This window comes from Dromiciops gliroides, chromosome 1, assembly GCF_019393635.1.
Source record: "Dromiciops gliroides isolate mDroGli1 chromosome 1, mDroGli1.pri, whole genome shotgun sequence".
Lineage (NCBI taxonomy): Eukaryota > Metazoa > Chordata > Mammalia > Microbiotheria > Microbiotheriidae > Dromiciops > Dromiciops gliroides.
In genome coordinates this window covers 262,194,554-262,213,284 of record NC_057861.1, presented here as the reverse complement: position 1 = coordinate 262,213,284, position 18,731 = coordinate 262,194,554, and the positions used below count along the sequence as shown (strand labels likewise).

The following is an 18,731-nucleotide window of genomic DNA, read 5'->3' as shown; positions in this document are numbered from 1 at the left end:
ATGGAGATGAGAAGTTGCACTTGATGATTTCTGAAGACCTTTCAAGTTTTAATTCTGTTATCCTGCATGAGCCCATGTAGCCCAACCAATATGTAAATAGCAATTTATTCTAAAACACATCTGACAAGTGGGCCTCCAGCAATTTCTTCTGAAACACGTCTGAAAAGTGGTCCTCTATCTGGCCTTTGAAGAGCAAAGAGGAGACCCCTTATTTCCCAATGTAGATCATTTAACTTTGGAAGTAGTCTAGTTAGTAATTTTTTCCTTGCATAGCACTTAAATTTGCTGATTTTCATTTTCTTTCTGTTGCTCCCAGTTTTGTCCTCTGGCTCCAAGCAGAAGTCTAATTCTTTTTCTACATTTATCCATTTGGAATTTTTGTGGTATATTGCATCTTACCTTCTAGAGTTTTTGGCCAAGTGGAGAAATTTTAAGACTTAGAACCCTAGACAGAGAGAAAGAGTTCTTGGACAATGCTAAATTGTCAGACCCAACAATAGCAATAGCTGAGGATCCCTGAGGGACAAAGCCATAATATAGGAAAGCCTTCTGATTTTGTGATTCAATGTGGACTATGCAAAAAGGGATTGACTATAGTGAACTCATATAGCTCTCTTTTGGGGGAGCTCCTTAACCCTAGGCTTGTACTATAAATCTGGAAAATTATATCAGTCCCTGAAGGAAGGGGAAGTACACCAGGAGATGTGTATTTTTTAAAAAAATTTCTTAGCAAGCCCAAAAGCTTTTTCCCTTGGGATGGGCCCCAACCTTAAGGTAGCAGAGTAAGTCTAAAAGACCACATAGGTTGCTTGGGGAAATCAAGAACCACTGGAATGGGAAGGAGGTAGGAAGGAAGGAAGGAAAGAAAGAAAGAAGGAAAAAGGAAGGAAAGAAGAAAGGAAGGGAGGGAAACTGTTAAAATGAGTTTACTCAGGTCCAAAGATAGAAGTCAGATATATCTTCCAGAATGCTGGACTGAGGTATAGGATTGGACTTCTAATGTCAGGACAAGAAAAGTGTACATGTCTAAACAATTGGAGGGAGTGGTGCTATCAGAACGACACCTTTGAGATAGTAAAACTAATAGAAATAGTCTAGGGAATTGTCTCCTACCTCTTTAGGAGAAAGAATGGAAATATAATCTTCATATATCAGCCTTGCCTTCTCTTCTATAACACTTTTGTTGGCCTCCTGTTTCAGTTCCTCACAGGCCATCCAAAAGAGCATATTTTCTTCACTGAATTCTGTTCTGAGGAACTCCCGGAAAATATTTCTTCCTGCTGGAGTGACCATTAACTTGTCAAATGACTGGGCCCAGGCATTCACTTCTTCCAGAGTAGGTGTAGGGCTTAGGAGAGACCACCCACCAAAAAAAAAAGTAGAGAGGAAGAGAAATTAATAATTGTTCATCTTAATTCTACTGTTAGAAACAATCTCCCCTTCTCTTCTAACACAAAGAAAATATGTATATATAGGAAGGAAAAGGCCTATTTAGCATGAATTTCTCTCATCCTTGGGAGTCAGTGTACTTCAATATGTTATTTCCATTATCAAGTGAATGAGTTGTTTAGGTAGGGCTAAAATGTTTGCAGTCCAAAGTTGCTGGATTATTGCTCGTAAATGGATATTTTGACCATTAACTACTGCCTTCAAAAAAGGGAAAATGAAATTGGTAGTTTTGTATATTATCCATTTCTGGTTACTTCTACTTTCTTCTCATTCATTCTATTTCTCAAGTATTTGTAAGTACAAAGTCTAATAGTATCTTAGTCTCCTATTTGTAACAAAATTTACTTTTGCTTACATGTGAAGACATAGTTGTCAACAAACATCATTCTTTTTTTTTTTTTTTCCGGGGCAGTGAGGATTAAGTGACTTGCCCAGGGTCACACAGCTAGTAAGTGTCAAGTATCTGAGGCCGAATGTGAACTCAGGTCATCCTGAATCCAGGGCCAGCGCTTTATCTACTGTGCCACCTAGCTAGCTGCCCCCCAACAAACATCATTCTATTGGCTTTCTTGAAATGTTTTTTTCAACATATCTACATTTTAGAATGAATATAGTTGGAATTTGGCAGCTGAGTGGTTCAGTGGATAGAATGTTAAATTTGTAGTTAGGAAGCCCTGATTTTGAATTCTGCCTCTCAGATACTTACTAGCTATGTGATCCTAAGTTATCCTTAATTTCTTTTAGCCCTACTTTCTGCATCTGTAATGGCATCCTACCTAAGGTTGTTGTGAGGATTAGTATAAAGCATTATATAAATTAGTTATTACTTTTGATAAGGTAGTATAAATTTGCTGCTAAGGAAAAAGAAATGTTTTCTACAATGGGACATAAAAGTCATTTGTTTGGGAAGCAAATAATTTTTTTCTAGCACAGGGAAGCTTAGGGAGACAGACAGAGTGGTCTGTAGATGTTGGAGACAGACTCCGGAAAGGAACTCACTTTGTGGAGCATTCAGCACCCAGGGACTAAAAGAGAATCAGACTGGGCACCAGGGCAGGGAAGAGATGCTAAAGGAGCCCTGAATTAGTGCAGGGTACAGGAATAGGTGCCATCTGGCAGCTCTATAGCTCACTACCCGGATCTGGGTAACAGATCCAGGGCAGAGAGGATGAGAATTGTCCCAGAGGAGAGGTTGCTAGTCAGGCCCTGGCTATGTACTGAGCAAGGAATGAATTCTAGAAACAAATGGTAGCTCTGGTCCCAAGAGCACAATGAAGAATTATTTCTAGACTGTAATCCAGGTATAGACCTGCAGTAGAATTCCCAGGACAGAATTCCCAGACCAGAGGGGAGCTTGCAGTTCAGTTGCTCTGAACTCACAGAACCTCCCAACAGGCTAATAGTGGCTAAATCCAGCAGCAGTGTACTGAAACTCCCAACTAGGAAAAATCAACAGACCCATACCTCAGTCAGGAATTTGCAGAGCTTAGACTAAGGAGGACAGTGAGCAGATCCTATTCCAGATCACATCACTAGAGGAGCACTGAAAACTTGCAGGCTCCTAGCTTGAGTTGTGAAAACAGCAGGATGTAAGAGAACAAAAGCTCGGATCAGACATCCCCCCACCTTCCATAAGTGCACAAAGCATGGAACTAACAAAAACGTCCTATGTCAAGAAGTAGGCTGGAAGAATGAACAAGCAAGCAAAGTATCACACCATAAAGTGCTATTATGGTGACAGGGACAATCAAGACAAAGAAGAGATTGTCTTGAAAACATCTTTAAGCAAAACCTTAAAAACATTTGCAGCTTGGACATAAGTCCAACAAGAATTCCTGGAAGAATTAAAGCAAGACTTTTTTTAAAAAGTTGAAAAATGATTTAAAAAACCAAATGTGAGGAGGAAAAAATGGGGTTATGAGAGCAATGGAGGAAATATGTGAAAAGAGTATTCACAGCTTAGAACAAGAGGTACAAAACCTTACCTGAGAAATTGAAAATTAGCCTCGATGAAATAGAAGCCATCTATCTCCATGAGACATGAAGATATAATTAAATAAAATCAAAAGGTTAAAAAAAATAAGATATGACAAAAACAACTGACCTAGAAAATAGATCAAGAAGAAACAACTTAAGAAGTATTGGATGATCTGAAAACCATAATAAGAAAAGAATATACATATCATATTTTTAAAAATCATTTAAAAAGTACTCAGATCACTTAGAACTAGAGGGTAAAGTAGAAATGGAAAGAATCCACCAATTACCTTCTAAAAGAAATCCACCAAATGAAAACTCCCATGAATATTATAGTCAAAATATAGAACTCTTAGGTCAAATATAAAAAAATACTACAAGCAGCCAGAAAGAAAGAATTAAAGTACCCAGGGGCCACAGTTAGGATGACATGAGGTTTAGCAGTCATCACTTTGAAGGAACACATAGCTAGGAATATGTTCTTCCAAAAAGTAAATGATCTAGGCTTATAACCAAAAATAACTTATTCAGCAAAACCAAATATAATCCTACAGGAGAAAAAAATAGACCTTTAATTAAAGTCGCTAAATATTCCTGATAAAAAAGATTAGTGCTAAGTAGAACATTTTTGACATATAAACACAGGAGTGAAGAGAAGAATAAAAAGGCAAATATGATCGAGCAATTATAAAGGACTAGACTGAGTTAAACTCATCATCAGAGGTCACATAAGGAGTCTAATTAGACTCAGGGCCTAAGAATTATTCTGTTATGTTTTGAAGCATGAAAAGAGTAGAGAACAGGAAGGGAGAGGAAGAATGGGGAAATTCTTTCACATAAATGAGGTGATCTTGTAGAAGTCTGTACGACAAGGAGGAGGGAGTGGAGGAGAATGGGCAACTCTTGAATCTCACTCTAATCTGAATTGGCAACAGGAGAGAAGAATATGTGCATATACCCATACAGAGAGTTGGGGACAGAAAAACATTTCACCCACAGGGAAAGAGGAAGAAAGGGAGCAAAGGGAGAAGATAGAATAAGAAGGAAGGTAGAATAAGTGTGGGATTAGGCAGAAGCAAAACCATCTCTTAAAGAGGGTCAGCAAAGACAAGAGAAGAAAAAGTATAAGACCATAAATGTAAATGTGAATGGGATGAACTCACACATAAGACAAAAGAGGATTAGAAACCAGAATCCAACAATATACTGTTTACGAGAAACACACTTGAAATAGAAAGATACACACAAAATTAAAATAAGGGGCTAGAGCAGAATATATTAAGCTCAATTTTTAAAAGGCAGGGGTAGAAACCATGATCTCAGAGAAAACAAAAGCAAAAATAGACCCAATTAAAAACAGTAAACAGGAAAATCACATTTTGCTAAAGGATACTATAGACAATGAATTAACATCAATACTAAACATATATGCACCAAATAGCATAGGATTTAAGTTCTTAAAGGAAAAGTTAAATGGTTCATAGGAAGAAAGAAAGAGCAAAACTATAGTTTTGGAGAACCTCAAATTACCCTCTTTTAGGCCAAGATAGGTCTAACCAAAAAGAAAATAAGCAAAAAAGAAATTATTAAATTTTAGAATAGTTAGATGTGATAGAACTTTGGAATACATTGTTGTTGTTTGTCCTTCATTCTCAAAGAGGACCATGACATCAGGAGGTGATGTCATGACTTGCAGTGAATTGGATTTAAGTGAGAGAGGGCTGTATAAAGTCACCAGCCTTACTCTCTCCTCCAGAGCCATCTGGGTCCATCAGGATAACTGGAGATGGCCTTGGATGTTTTGAGGCAATCAGGGTTAAGTGACTTGCCTGGGGTCACACAGCAAATAAGTGTCTAGAGTCTGAGGCTGAATTTGAACTCAGATACTTCTGACTTCAGGGCCAGTACTCTCTCCAGGGCACCAGCTAGCTGCCCTGGAGTATATTGAATGGGAACTGAAGGAAGTATAACTTTTTCAGCTATGCATGGCAACTTCACAAAAATTCAGGCATAAAAAGCTCACAAACAAATGGAGAAGAGAAGAAATATTAAATGCATCTCTTCTTGACTAAAATGCTATAAAATTACAAACAATAAAGGGTTTTTGAAACAAAAATTTTAAGGTAATTGGAAACAAAGTAACAATCCTAAAGAATTGTGGGCCAAATAACAAATCATAGAAATAGCAAATATTTTCAAATTTCAACAAATATGAAAGCAATTAGACAATATACTGAAATTTGTGGGATGCAGCCAAATCAGTACTTAGGGGAAACTTTATATTTCTAAATGCTTTTATCAATAAAAGAAAGAAAAGATCAATGAATTGAGCATACAACTAAAAAACAAAACCCAGAAGCCCAACAAATTAAAACCTTCCAATTAAGCACTAAAATAGAAATCCCTGAAATCAAATGTGAGATTAACAAAATTGAAAGCAAAAGAACCATTGACTTAATAAATGAAGCCATGAATTATTTAAAAACAACAACAACAATACACTCCTCTCCCCAAATACCACATTAAAATAGATAAGCTATTAGCTAAATTTATTTCAGAAAACAAAAGAAGAAAACTAAATTGCCAGTATAAAAAAATAAAAGGGCTGAATTCACAACCAATGAAGGATAAAAGAAATTATTAGGAAATGCTTCACTCAACTAAACACTATTAAGACTGATAATCTAAATGAAATAGATGAATATTTTTAAAATATTAATTTCCCAGAACAACAGAATAGGAAATAGAGAGCTTAAGTAACATTAGGAAAAAAATTGAACATGCCAATAATGAACTTTCAAAAACAGAAATTTCAGGACCAGATGGATTTACAAGTGAATTTAAAGACAATTACAATACTACATTAAGTATTTGAAAAAAAAAAATTGGAAAAAATGGGGTGCTACCAAATTTCTTCCGTAATACAAATATGATCTTTATTCCAAAACTAGAGAGATTCAAAATACAGAAGAAAAACTGTAGGCCTATATTCCTAACAAATATTGATGCAAAAGAAATTAAATAAAAACTTAGCAAGGAGCTACAACATGTTGTAAAGATTAAACATACTGTCACCAGAGTGGATTTATACCAGGATTGCAGGACTGGTTCAATATCAGGAAAAATTATGAACACAGTAGACTATATTAATGATAAAAAACAACAAAACTTATATGATTATATCAATCAATACAGAAAAAGCTTTTGATAAGATACAATACCAATTCCTGTCAAAACTAAAAATTATAGGAATAAGTGGAACTTCCCTTAAATTGATAAACATTATCTAAAACTGAGAGCTAACATTATCTGTAATGGAGATAAGCTAGAGACCTTTCCATTGAGATTAGGGGTAAAGCAAGGATATCCCTTATTGTCATTACTATTCAATATAGCACTAAAATAAGCATAAGCAAAGAGGAGCCAAAATTATTACTTTTTGTAGATGATGTGATTATCTAGTCAATATCAGAGAATCAACTAAAAAACTAATTGAAACAATAAACAACTTTATCAAAGTTTCAGGATATAAAAGAAACCCACAAAAATCATCAGCATTTCTGATCTTACCAAAAAAAACTAGCAAGAAAAGATAGAAAATGGAATTCCATTTAAAATAACTACAGATAGCATAAAATACTTTAGAATCTATCTGATAAGATATTCACAGGGTCTATGTGAACACAACTACAAAACTTTACATAAATAAAGATAGTTCAAAATAATGAGAGAAATATAATTGCTCACAGTAGGGCTGAAACAATATAATAAAAAGAATAATATTAACTAAATAAATTGGCTTGTGTAGTGTTATACTAACTACAAAATTATTACTTTATACTGTTATAAAACATAAGAAAATTTATCTGGAGGGATAAAAGTTAAAGAATATTAAAGAAATTCATAAAAAAGAGGGAAAGAGTAGAGCCTGACATTACCGTAACTCACCACAATACAGAACCATAATCCTTAAAAAAAATTTGGTACTGGGTGGGAAATAGAGAGATTGAGCAGATTAAGTAAAATGTATAGAGGCAAATGAGCATAGTAGTCTAGTGTTTGATAAACTCAAAGGTACCAGCTATTGGGACAAAACCTCACTATTTTTTTGGTGTGTGTTTTTTTAAATTTTATTTTATTATTTTCCAGTTACATATTACATATAAGGGTAGTTTTCAACATTTGTTTTCACTGGATTTTCAGTTCCAAATTTTTCCTTTACCGCCCTTCCCTCCCTCCTCCCCAAGACAGAAAGCAGTCCAACATAGGTTGCATATGTACAATTACACCAAGCATATTTCTACATTAAAGACCTCATTATTTGACAAAAACATTTGGGAAAACTAGAGAGTAGTCTGGCAAAATTTAGGTATTAATATCTCACACTGTATACCAAGACAACCTCCAAATGGGTACACAATTTGAAAATAAAAGATGACATCATAAACAAATTAGAGAAGCATGAAAAAAATTATCTGTCAGATCTGTAGATAGCGTTTAGGGTTCATGACCACCAAAGATATAACATCTCGCATGAGATAAAGTGGACAGTTTTGGTTACATAAAATAAAGTGTTTTTGAACAAACAAAACAGTATAGGTAAAATTAGAAGAGTATTGGAAATTGGGGGTGGAGAATTTTTGTGAAAAGTTTCCCAGATAAAGATTTCTTTTTTTTTTTTTTTTTTTTGGTGTGGCAATTGGGGTTAAGTGACTTGCCCAGGGTCACACCTCTAGTAAGTGTAAAGTGTCTGAGGCCTGATTTGAACTCAGGTCCTCCTGAATCCAGGGCCGGTGCTTTATCCACTGTGCCACCTAGCTGCCCCAAAGATTTCATTTCTAAAATATATAGGGAATTGAGCCAAATTTATAAGAATAAAATCCATTCCTCAGTTGTTAAATGGTCAAAGGATATGAATAGACAGTTTTCAGAGGAAGAAATTCAAGTTATCAGTAGTCATGTGAAAAAATTCTAAATCATTAATAATGAGATAAATGCATATTAAAACTACTCTTGAGGTACCACCTCACACCCTTCAGATTGGCAAAGTTAACAAAAAGGAAAATGGCAAATGCTGGAAGAACTATGTGATAAGAAATATATTAATATACTGCTGATGGAGCTGTGAACTAATGCAGCCTTTGTGGAAAGCAAATTAGAACTATGTCCCCAAAGCTATTAAAGTGTGCATACTCTTTGACCTATCAATGCCAATATTAAGTCTATAGATCAAAAAAAAAAGAGAGGAAAAGGACCAATATGTACAAAAATATTTGTAACAGCTCTTTTTTCATGGTAAATTAGAAACTGAAGGCCCATCAGTTGGGGAATGGCTGAACAAGTTATGGTATAAGTATGTGATAAAGTACTATTGTTCTGTAAGAAATAATGAAGTGGGTGATTTCAGAAAAACCTGAGAAAACTGATATGAACTGATGCAAAGTGAAATGAGCAGAACCAGAAGAACAATTTATACAACAACATCAATACTGTAAAGAAAAACAACTTTAAAAAACTTAGGAATTTTGACCAACACAATGCAACCAACCCCAGTTCTAGAGGACTTATGATAAAATGTTCTGTCTACCTGCAGATAGAAAGGTGATGGACTCAGAAAGTAGATTAGGGAGACAGTAATGGAGGTGGGGTTAGAATTTGGAACTGAAAATAAACTAAAATTGAATTTGAAAAATTAAAGTAAAATGTATAGCCTATATCAGATTGATTGCTGTCTTGTGGAGGGATGGGAGGGAGAAAGAAAAAAAATTGAAACTCAAAATCTTATTTAAACAATGAATGTTGAGCACTGGCCCTGGATTCAGGAGTACCCGAGTTCAAATCCGGCCTCAGACACTTAACACTTACTAGCTGTGTGACCCTGGGCAAGTCAACCCCAATTGCCTCACTAAAAAAAAAAAAAAAATGAATGTTGAAAACTATCTTTACATGTATTTCAGAAAAATAAAAGGAATAATGTAACTTCTAGCTTCTGTATGCCATAATCATACCCTTGTGAATTTTTCTGGTACTTTAATATGGCCTATCTAAATGTTAAATTTTTACCTTTCTTCACAGGTTGGAAGTCCTTCTCCTCTGAGTTCATAGGAAGCCCTCCTTGCTCTTTCATCTTCTTGGTTCCTAACAGTAAGACTGTAAGGAACAACATGTTCACAAGTCAAATTCAGATAAACCTATATCCATACAATTTTCTTTAGTACTATCTATAAAAGAATTTCAGGCTTCTAAAGCAGAATTCCTCCCTTTCTTCAAAAAATTTCTTTTAAGATTTTTCTTTCTCCAGGCAGACTAGATTAAAATGGAAACTCAGCATTAATAAAATGTGGAACCTTAATAACATTGTAGGATAAATTGACTAATTATAAGTTTATATTCATGTTTTATAATCATTGTGTATACAGTTTTTTATAGGTAGCTAGGTAGCTCAGGGTTAGAGTGCTGGTCCTGGAGCAGGAAGATCTGAGTTCAAATCTGGTCTCACACACTGTTGTGAGGATTAAATGAGGTATTTGTAAAGAACATAGCATAGTTCCTGGTCCATAGCAGGTGCTATTTAAATGGTAGTTGTTATTACAACAATAAAACAATAGTTTTCCTGGTTCTGCTTACTTCACTTTGCATCAATTCATATACTGTTCATCTTTCTCTGCTTTTCTGTATTTATCATATTCATCACTTTTTATATACAGGAATATTCCATTACATTTATAGACCAAATTCTTTAGCTATTCCTCAGTTAGTGGACATATACAATATTTCTAATTCTTAGCTACTACAAAAACTTCTATATTTTGGAGAATATGAGATCTTTCTTTTTTATTGTATTCTTTGTAGAATATGTTTAGAAGTAAGGTTTCTGCATCAAAGGTATGGACAATTTAATCACTTTCCTAACGTAATTCTAAATTGCTTTCCAGAATGGTTGAAAAGCCACCAAAAGTTCATTAACATGTTTGTCTTTCTACAACCATTCCAACATTATCATCCTTGCCAATTTGCTGTGCATAAAGAGAGACTTTGGAGTTGAGTAATTATAGATTATAGTAGGTACTTGATTTTTTACCTTCCTAACAATCAAAATGCTTAGCATGGTATCTGACACATGGGAAGTGCTTAATAAATGCTTATTGACTGAATGACTAAAAGTATATTGGCCAGAAAATTGTGAAAACTAAAGAATTATCAGTTACACAGTGAATTTTCTCTCTATATCATGAACATAGAAGCAGCAATATATGAATTTCACAAGTTTAGTTTATCTTCCAGTTTCTTTAGCATCTCTTTCACAGATGGTTTTATGAAATACGGTTTGTTAAGAATTAGTTTTTTGATTTATGCCTACCACTGTGCTAGCCACTCAAGGTTTAAAAAAAATTTGAAGACATTCCTTTCCTTTGAGGAATTTCTAATCTAAGCTAAAGAAGGAAAAAAAAAAACCTTCTGAAAAAAACACTAAAGAATAGAACAGTATATTACTCAGTGCTAGATTGTATAGTATGGTCAATAAGTACTAAAACTGTTAATGTATCCTTTTATGCCTACATTCTGTTTTCATTTTTACATGGTCACACTCCTAACATCTTTAAGGAGGCAGCCTAGTATATGGTTGTGTTTCAACCTTCCCCTTCTATGATTTTAGTAGATATGTCCTATGGAGTTCCTTGAAACACATTAACAGAAAGTCACCTGCCTGTGGTTACACAGCTAGTATGTTGCAGACAGGATTTGAATCCAGTCTTTGTAACTCTAGATGCAGAATACTATCTACTTCATAGTATTGCCTCCAATTAAGTGAGTGTATGGTTGCTTACTTATACATAGTTCATAAATGAACCTTTTCAACTAATTATATTTTGATTTCACCCCACTATTATAATCTTATAGACTACTGAAAATGATTCCAACCTGTTTTCACCATATTTGATTGATAAATATTGCACTTGTTACAGAACTGACCTAGAAGCTCTTAGTGTTATTTTGACAAAGTTGTTTTATGTGTATATTACAGTAATATCAGTTTTGTTCTTATTAAAATGCAAGAACTCTTGACTTTTTGTCCTTAGGTAACTGGAGGAAGGAAGTTTTCTGAGATGGTGGCAGATAAAAGGAAAGGTATAGAGGCACCTGGCTGACTGGTATTATGATTTCTTTAGCATCAATATTTCATGAGTCCTTCTTTGCCTTCTTTTACACAGTAGGATATAAAACTGCTCAGCAGGTTAAAACAAAAAGAGAAAGTAGAGGGGGAAATGGCAGAGACTGATACAAGATTCCCAAAAGGTTGAATTGTAACCATATAAAAACGTATAATAAAGGCAGCACTTAAGCTTTGGAATTATCTTTCCATGCAGTCATTTATAACATGACACTATTTCAAGAAAGGTTCATATAATGCCCGTTGTCTGCATAAGGAAACAGAGATTGCATTTTGTTCTCCATCTTTACTTGTATGTCTATTCAGTATTTATACAGGAAAAAGAAAATGGAGATTAGGGAGGCAAAATACAATGATGTGAGCATATTGTTTCAGTGTTCCGACTGGTCTAGTGACACATTCTCCAACATTACAGATTTTATTCAGTAAATTTGGAGTCCTAGATTGTCAACAAACAATATTCTCTTGGTTGAGGACTAAGGGGCTGAGGATTAGTAAAGAGAAGGGAGAAGGTGGGGGTGGGGAGAGCAATTTAGGAACAATATCTAGGATAAAATTTGAAACCATTAGAGCCTCAAGAAGTTTGAAATTTCTGTTGGTGATGTATGCTAACACTTCTCGCCTTCCTTTTTCCTTCTTCCCTTTACTACCCTAAATGTTGCCAGGTTCAATTCCACAGATTCCCTTCCCTTTAGTTATCTCCTCCCACTCAAATCACTGTTTCCCTTCTTCTAAAGATGATGAAATTCCTTTAGAGAATAACTTTTGGAAACAGACATATCGAATATATAAGAAAGTTTTCATTGGAACAAGATGTTTAAGTTCTCATTATGTCAGAATAATACATTTCCTTGCAAAATAGCTCTGCTGTAACTAAGACAACATCTTTTCACAGCATACTTCAAAAGAACATGTTGATGAATCATATGGCTTTCACCATTAAGATAGTTTCACACATAATTATATTATTATTCTGCTGTTCTTGGGGGTAGAGTTAATCAGACTCCTTACTGATATCAGTTCAGTAGTTTGGACCTCAGACAAAACTTGGCCCAGGGGAAGGGTGGACTTGGATTACTTGGAAGATTACTTGAGATTAGCATAGAGATGCTAGAGAATTGTTTATTGGTGATTGTGTGTGTGTGTGTGTGTGTGTGTGTGTGTGTGTGTGTGTGTGTGCACTCTCAGATGCATACATATGAGTGAAGGAGCACAGGTAGCCTTTGGAGACTCCTTAGGGTTCTTACAAAGGATGATGATGTATGTACGTAGATAAATTATTGTCTGTTTTTCTGAGGGCTATGGAGAAATATCTCAGAAAGAGGCTGCTATGTTAGGGTGAGTGAATTTTTCATTTACAAAAATATGAGTAAATATATACCTAGTTCCTGTTAAGAGCTAGGTATCAGAGATAAGCTAAGGACAGGTCTACTCCAGAAAACAAAATGGGAGATTTAATAGTCATCTGTCGGGAACTCTGCCTTCCAGAGCAAGAAACAGTTATTAAGTTACCTAATTATGTATAAGGTGTTGTGCTAAATGCTCAAGTAAATAGAAGGTCTTCTCAAAGCTCCTGGGGCATGATAGATTAGTGACATTCATGGAAATATTGATTATAGAGAACAATAGTACTTCAAATTTGTTACTACCTTTGGCTGTGGGGAAGATACTAGTAGTCTATAACTTCTTATAACAAAAGTAGTCTGTTTTAGGGGCAGCTAGGTGGCACAGGGGATAAAGCACTGGCCCTGGATTCAGGAGGATCTGAGTTCAAATTTGACCTCAGACACTTGACACTTACTAGCTGTGTGACCCTGGGCAAGTCACTTAACCCCTGATTTACCCCACCAAAATTTTTTTTAAATGAAAAAAAAAACAAAACCCATACTCAACCAAAAGTAGTCTGTTTTAGCAGGCAGTCCCTCTGACATGAATGCACCTGTTACAAAGGAGGGCTTTATTTCTTTTCTAGCAATGAACAAGATAGCAGGAGTATTCTCCATAGGTAGCAATACCTATTAATACAGGACTTTAAAAAATGGGCCCCATCATATTTCTCATTTTTTTTGCATTTCTTTTTTTAGTGAGGCAATTGGGGTTAGGTGACTTGCCCAGGGTCACACAGCTAGTAAGTGTTAAGTGTCTGAGGCCAGATTTGAACTCAGGTACTCCTGACTTCAGGGCCGGTGCTTTATCCACTGCGCCACCTAGCCGCCCCATATTTCTCATTTTATAGGAAAGTTTTAGATTGTATATCTTGGTTCGAAACCTATTTCTGTTCACAATTTTTCTTTGCCAAGAACTTTGTTATTTTTAAAAGAAAGTTCCTCCATAAATCAAGACCATTATAGACATTTAATTTCAGTCATGTTATTTTATTTCATATTTTATAGTATCTAGAGACAGTTGTTCTTAGAAAATGAGTGAGTTTGAAAATTAAAGATCTGCCCTTTTTAAAGCCTGGGCTGAATTCCCAGACCTTGAAATTGGCATAGATATGGAATTAGGGTTAAATCAAACCAGATTTTTAACTGTCATAAAAGCTGAGTTATTTTGAAATTCAAGTGAGTAAACTAAACAGCTTACTGTTTTCAATATCTACATGCATATGAAGGGTTGAATTGAGCTGAACAACTGGAAAATAGATTTTTTGTTTATTCAGACTCTTTAAAGAATTAACATTTTTTTCAATCGGTTGAAGAAACTGGTGTATTTGAGCTGGAGAAGAAAAGGCTTATGGGTAACATAACTGTCTTCAAGTATTTGAAGGGCTGTTATGGGGAAGAAGAATCAGTTATGTTCTGCTTGGCCACAGAGTCCAGAACTAGGAGAAATGGGGAAGAAATGACAAAGAAGCAAATTTAGGTTGATATAAGGAAACTTTTCCTAGCTGTCCAGAATTAAAACTGAGTAGTAATGGAACTGACTGTCTTGAGAAATAATAGGCTCCCCTCAGTGGAGATCTTCAAAGAGAGGCTTGGCAGGTATGCTGTAGAGCAGATGCCTTTTCAGGTATGTGATTGAAATTCTTTGGAACCAAAATGGCACTTAGTATTGCCACTTCCAACTGTGAGATTCTGTGATTCTAAATAATCAAATTTTTATTGACTCATAATGACAAAAAGAGCCTTGGTTTTTCTTCCTGATGTAAAGAATTAATTGTTATTTGAGGTTTTTATGCCTCGGCGTGCACTGGCCGGGGGCTCTGCAAACCTCATGGCTACAACCAGTGGGTGGAGCACCATTCGGTTTGCGAAGCCCTGGGCCAGTGCAGGCCGAGGCATAAAACCTCAAATAACAATTAATTCTTTACACTGAGGAATGAGTGCCTACCTGTCATCAGATCTTTGATTGCTCAGCAATAGGATTGGTCAGACAAAGAGAAATAATCCCGTCCATCTTGTGTTCCCAATATGTTTGTTTAATCTTGAAGAGACTGTTGAAGAGTTGCAAATTTGACTTAAAATTGGTATAAATTATTAAGGCATTTTCATCACACAAATGTGTGTATATATACACACACAAATATATAATACAATATACAAATATACCATATATTGCATATATTGCATATGCATACACATATGTGTGTGTATAGATATAGATATGCTGCTTCCTGACAATCTTATTTCCTCTGTACCTTTGCTGGGTAGTGGTCAGTGAAGAAAGAAAAGAATAATGACCATGGCCAAGATATTGTACTGGTGTAAGGGAACCTATAGTGGTCTTTCTCTACCTTGTCATTTTTCCTTAAATACCCAACTTACATGCCCATTCTTCACATTTTTTTTTGGTGGGGCAATGAGGGTTAAGTGACTTGCCCAGGGTCACACAGCTAGTAAGTGTCAAGTGTCTGAGGTTGGATTTGAACTCAGGTCCTCCTGAATCCAGGGCCGGTGCTTTATCTACTGCGTCACCTATCTGCCCCGCCCCCAATGCTTCACATTTAAAGCAGATGACAGCCTGTGTCTTTGAGATAATTAAGACTGCTTCCTTAACTCTTTTATTCTTCAAAACTTTCTAGCATCACTACCTACTTCCCTTGCCTCTGTTCACAGAAAAAGAGGATAAGAAGAGGTGTCCCTACTACTTGCTAAGACAAATTCCTCTAATCGTGCCCTTGATTCCTAATCCCCACTGACTCTAGGACCTTGATTCAACAATCATTCCTGCTTATACATGTTTAATCATGTCCTCTTTATGGGCTTTCCCCCAGCTTTATAAAATAACCTTTTCTCCTTCATCCTTTAAAACAAAACAAAATTTCCCTTAGTCCTTCTGTTCTCATCTAGCTATTACCTCATTTTTTTCTCTGTACTACTAAGTTTCTTGCAAAAGTAACCTGATCTCCATGGCCCCTTGTCCTCACCACCCACTCTCTTATTTCTAACTCTTTTGTGTAGGATAGTGAGGAAAGAGGCTAGAGGCAGTAAGAACAGCTAAAAGGTTTTCAACTAGATTGTGTCTGTGGCAATTAAATGGAAGGGGTGGATTTGAAAAATATTGCTGAGAAGAAGCAGGACTGGGTGACAGATATGTAGGTGGCAAAGGAGAGGAGAGAGAACAAGGATGGTTTGGGTCTCATTAAAAGAAAGTGAGGGTGTAGACAAAGAGGAAGGCTACATTTGAGATAGAGTGAAAAGAAAAGTACTCAATTACTCAGTTCAACAAATATTTTAAAAGTATCTATTATATACAGAGCATTGTATTAGGTTGTAGGGTGGAGGCTAGTGGTGCAAATATGTGAAAATAAATAAGACAAGGTTTACAAAAGGTTTTTGATATTATAAGGAGTTTTACAAAGAGTAAAATGCCAAGTGTCAAGTGGTTATTAAAAATCCAGTGCATTCTCCCTTTGCAAGGACAGTATTCCACTTGGCATGCCCTGATACCTCAATGGATTTGTGACATCATCTCCATAGCTCTCCCCTCTCCCTTCTATCAGGATGCAATCCTTCCTTGCTTTCTCAACTTGTGTGGTTACTGTCTATGCTTTTCCATAGATCTTCTGCAGAGAAGAAAGTTAATGTGTTGGAGGTATTCCTCCAGGTCTTTTTACATTTTGTAGGTCCAGTGCAGCACTTGGGCCATCCCAACTGTTATTTTTACCACCACATGCTGGCCTGTATTTTCTTTTTCTTTTCTTTTCTTTTTTTTTGGTGAGGCAATTGGGATTAAGTGACTTGCCCAGGGTCACACAGCTAGTAAGTGTCAAAGGGTCTGAGGCCGGATTTGAACTCAGGTACTCCTGAATCCAGGGCTGGTGCTCTATCCTCTGTGCTACCTAGCTGCCCCTGTTTTTTTTTTTTTTTTTGGTAGGGCAATGGGGGTTAAGTGACTTGCCCAGGGTCACACAGCTAGTAAGTGTCAAGTGTCCAAGGCTGGATTTGAACTCAGGTCTTCCTGAATCCAGGGCCAGTGCTTTATCCATTGCGCCACCTAGTTGCCCCCATGCCATTTCTTACTTGTGCCTACTATATGTATGTATTCTCCTTTAGTCGACTACACCTCTTATTTTTGGATATTATTATATTACAAGATTTGCAACCATACAAATACCACTGGGAGAACATAAATATTTAAAACATGGATTTTTGCACTGAGGCTCTGATTTGGCTCATTACTAGCACTGGGCAATTTCTCATCTGCAATTCCATCATCTCTCTTCTTCCTATCCAATTCTGGGCTTCATTCAATTTGGTTAAAGAAGTATTTATCATCAGTATTAGGGAGTCAGGCTACAAAGACAAAAATGAAAAACTGATCCCAGAGCTTTTATATATATATATATATATATATGTATGTATGTGTGTGTGTGTGTATATATATATATATATATATATATATATATATATATATATATATATATATATATATATATATATATATATATATATATATAGTGTCTGAAGCTGGATTTTAACTCAAGTCTTCCACTGCGCCATCTAGCTTCCCTGAGCTTATATTTTACTAGAGGGATACAGTGCTTACAGGTAAGTGCAAGATAATTTGAAGCAGGAGAAAGCACTTAGAAACCAAGGTGATGGTAGTGGTGGTGGTGGTGGTGATGAGAGGGTTGAGCAGGTCAGGGAAGTCTGAGGAGGAGGTTGTACCTGAGTTTAACTATGAAGAAAGGTAATGGTTCTGAGAGGCAACAGTGAGAAAGCAGTAGGGCAATGGTCAAGAGGCAGGAGATAAAATGCTAAATTCAGGGAAGTACAAATAGGTCACTTTAGCTAGAAGGTCCAATGTGTAAAAAGGAATAATGCAAAATGAGAGTGAAAAAAATATAATATATTATGTGTATATATATATATATTTTTTTTTTCTGATGGACCAACTCTTTATTATGGTCATCCAATTGCCATAATATGGACAACAGGGTTTTTTCATCTCTTAGTATTTCATATATAGCTTTTCCAATAGATCTCTTTTGAGTAATCATGGATCTCACTAAAGAGGCCCTTTAATCTTCTGTTACATAATACAATCAGCACAATATAATCTGCAAACATAAGAATGGGAGGGCCTTGCCTTTAAGGAATTCTTCTTTTATTTGGACTCCACATTTGTTAATTTGGTGAGTATACAGACCCTTGTTTTATGCCTTGTTTGAATTGAATAATCAGAAAATTGTTTTTGCTGTTGTTCCATTAATCTTTTTTTTTTTTTGGTAGGGCAATGAGGGTTAAGTGACTTAGCCAGGGTCACACAGCTAGTAAGTGTTAAGTGTCTGAGGCTGGATTTGAACTCAGGTCCTCCTGAATCCAGGGTCGGTGCTTTATCCACTGCGCCACCTAGCTGCCCCCTGTTGTTCCATTAATCAAGGAGTCTTGTATATATAATATATATTTATTTAATTTTTAAAAATATTTTGGTGAGGCAATTGGGATTAAGTGATTTACCCAGGGTCACACAGCTAGTAAATGTTAGGTGTCTGAAGCTGGATTTGAACTCTGGTTCTCCTGACTCCATGGCCAGTGCTCTATCCATTGTGCCACCTAGCTGCCCCTTGTATATATAATCTTAACACATGTGTGGATGGAAGAGAACCTTTAAGGTTACATTGTGTGCATTCCTGTGTGTATCTTGTTTGTATGTATGTAGCTGTTTGTATATTGTCTCCCCCATT

At 35.8% G+C, this 18,731-nt stretch overlaps 1 protein-coding gene across 3 annotated transcripts in view; it reads right to left on the bottom strand.

Moving 5' to 3' along the window:
- RGS20 (regulator of G protein signaling 20) overlaps window positions 1-18,731 on the bottom strand; it is an 89,775-nt gene that overhangs the window by 4,845 nt on the left and 66,199 nt on the right. For 2 of the 3 annotated variants that reach the window (XM_043975485.1, XM_043975483.1), the window contains 2 exons: window positions 9,490-9,576; window positions 1,114-1,348 (listed from right to left, as the gene is read on the bottom strand). In XM_043975485.1, the coding sequence (XP_043831420.1) occupies window positions 1,114-1,348; window positions 9,490-9,576 (322 nt within the window). The remainder of the gene's footprint in view (window positions 1-1,113; window positions 1,349-9,489; window positions 9,577-18,731) is intronic. The other variant, XM_043975484.1, reaches the window with a different exon arrangement.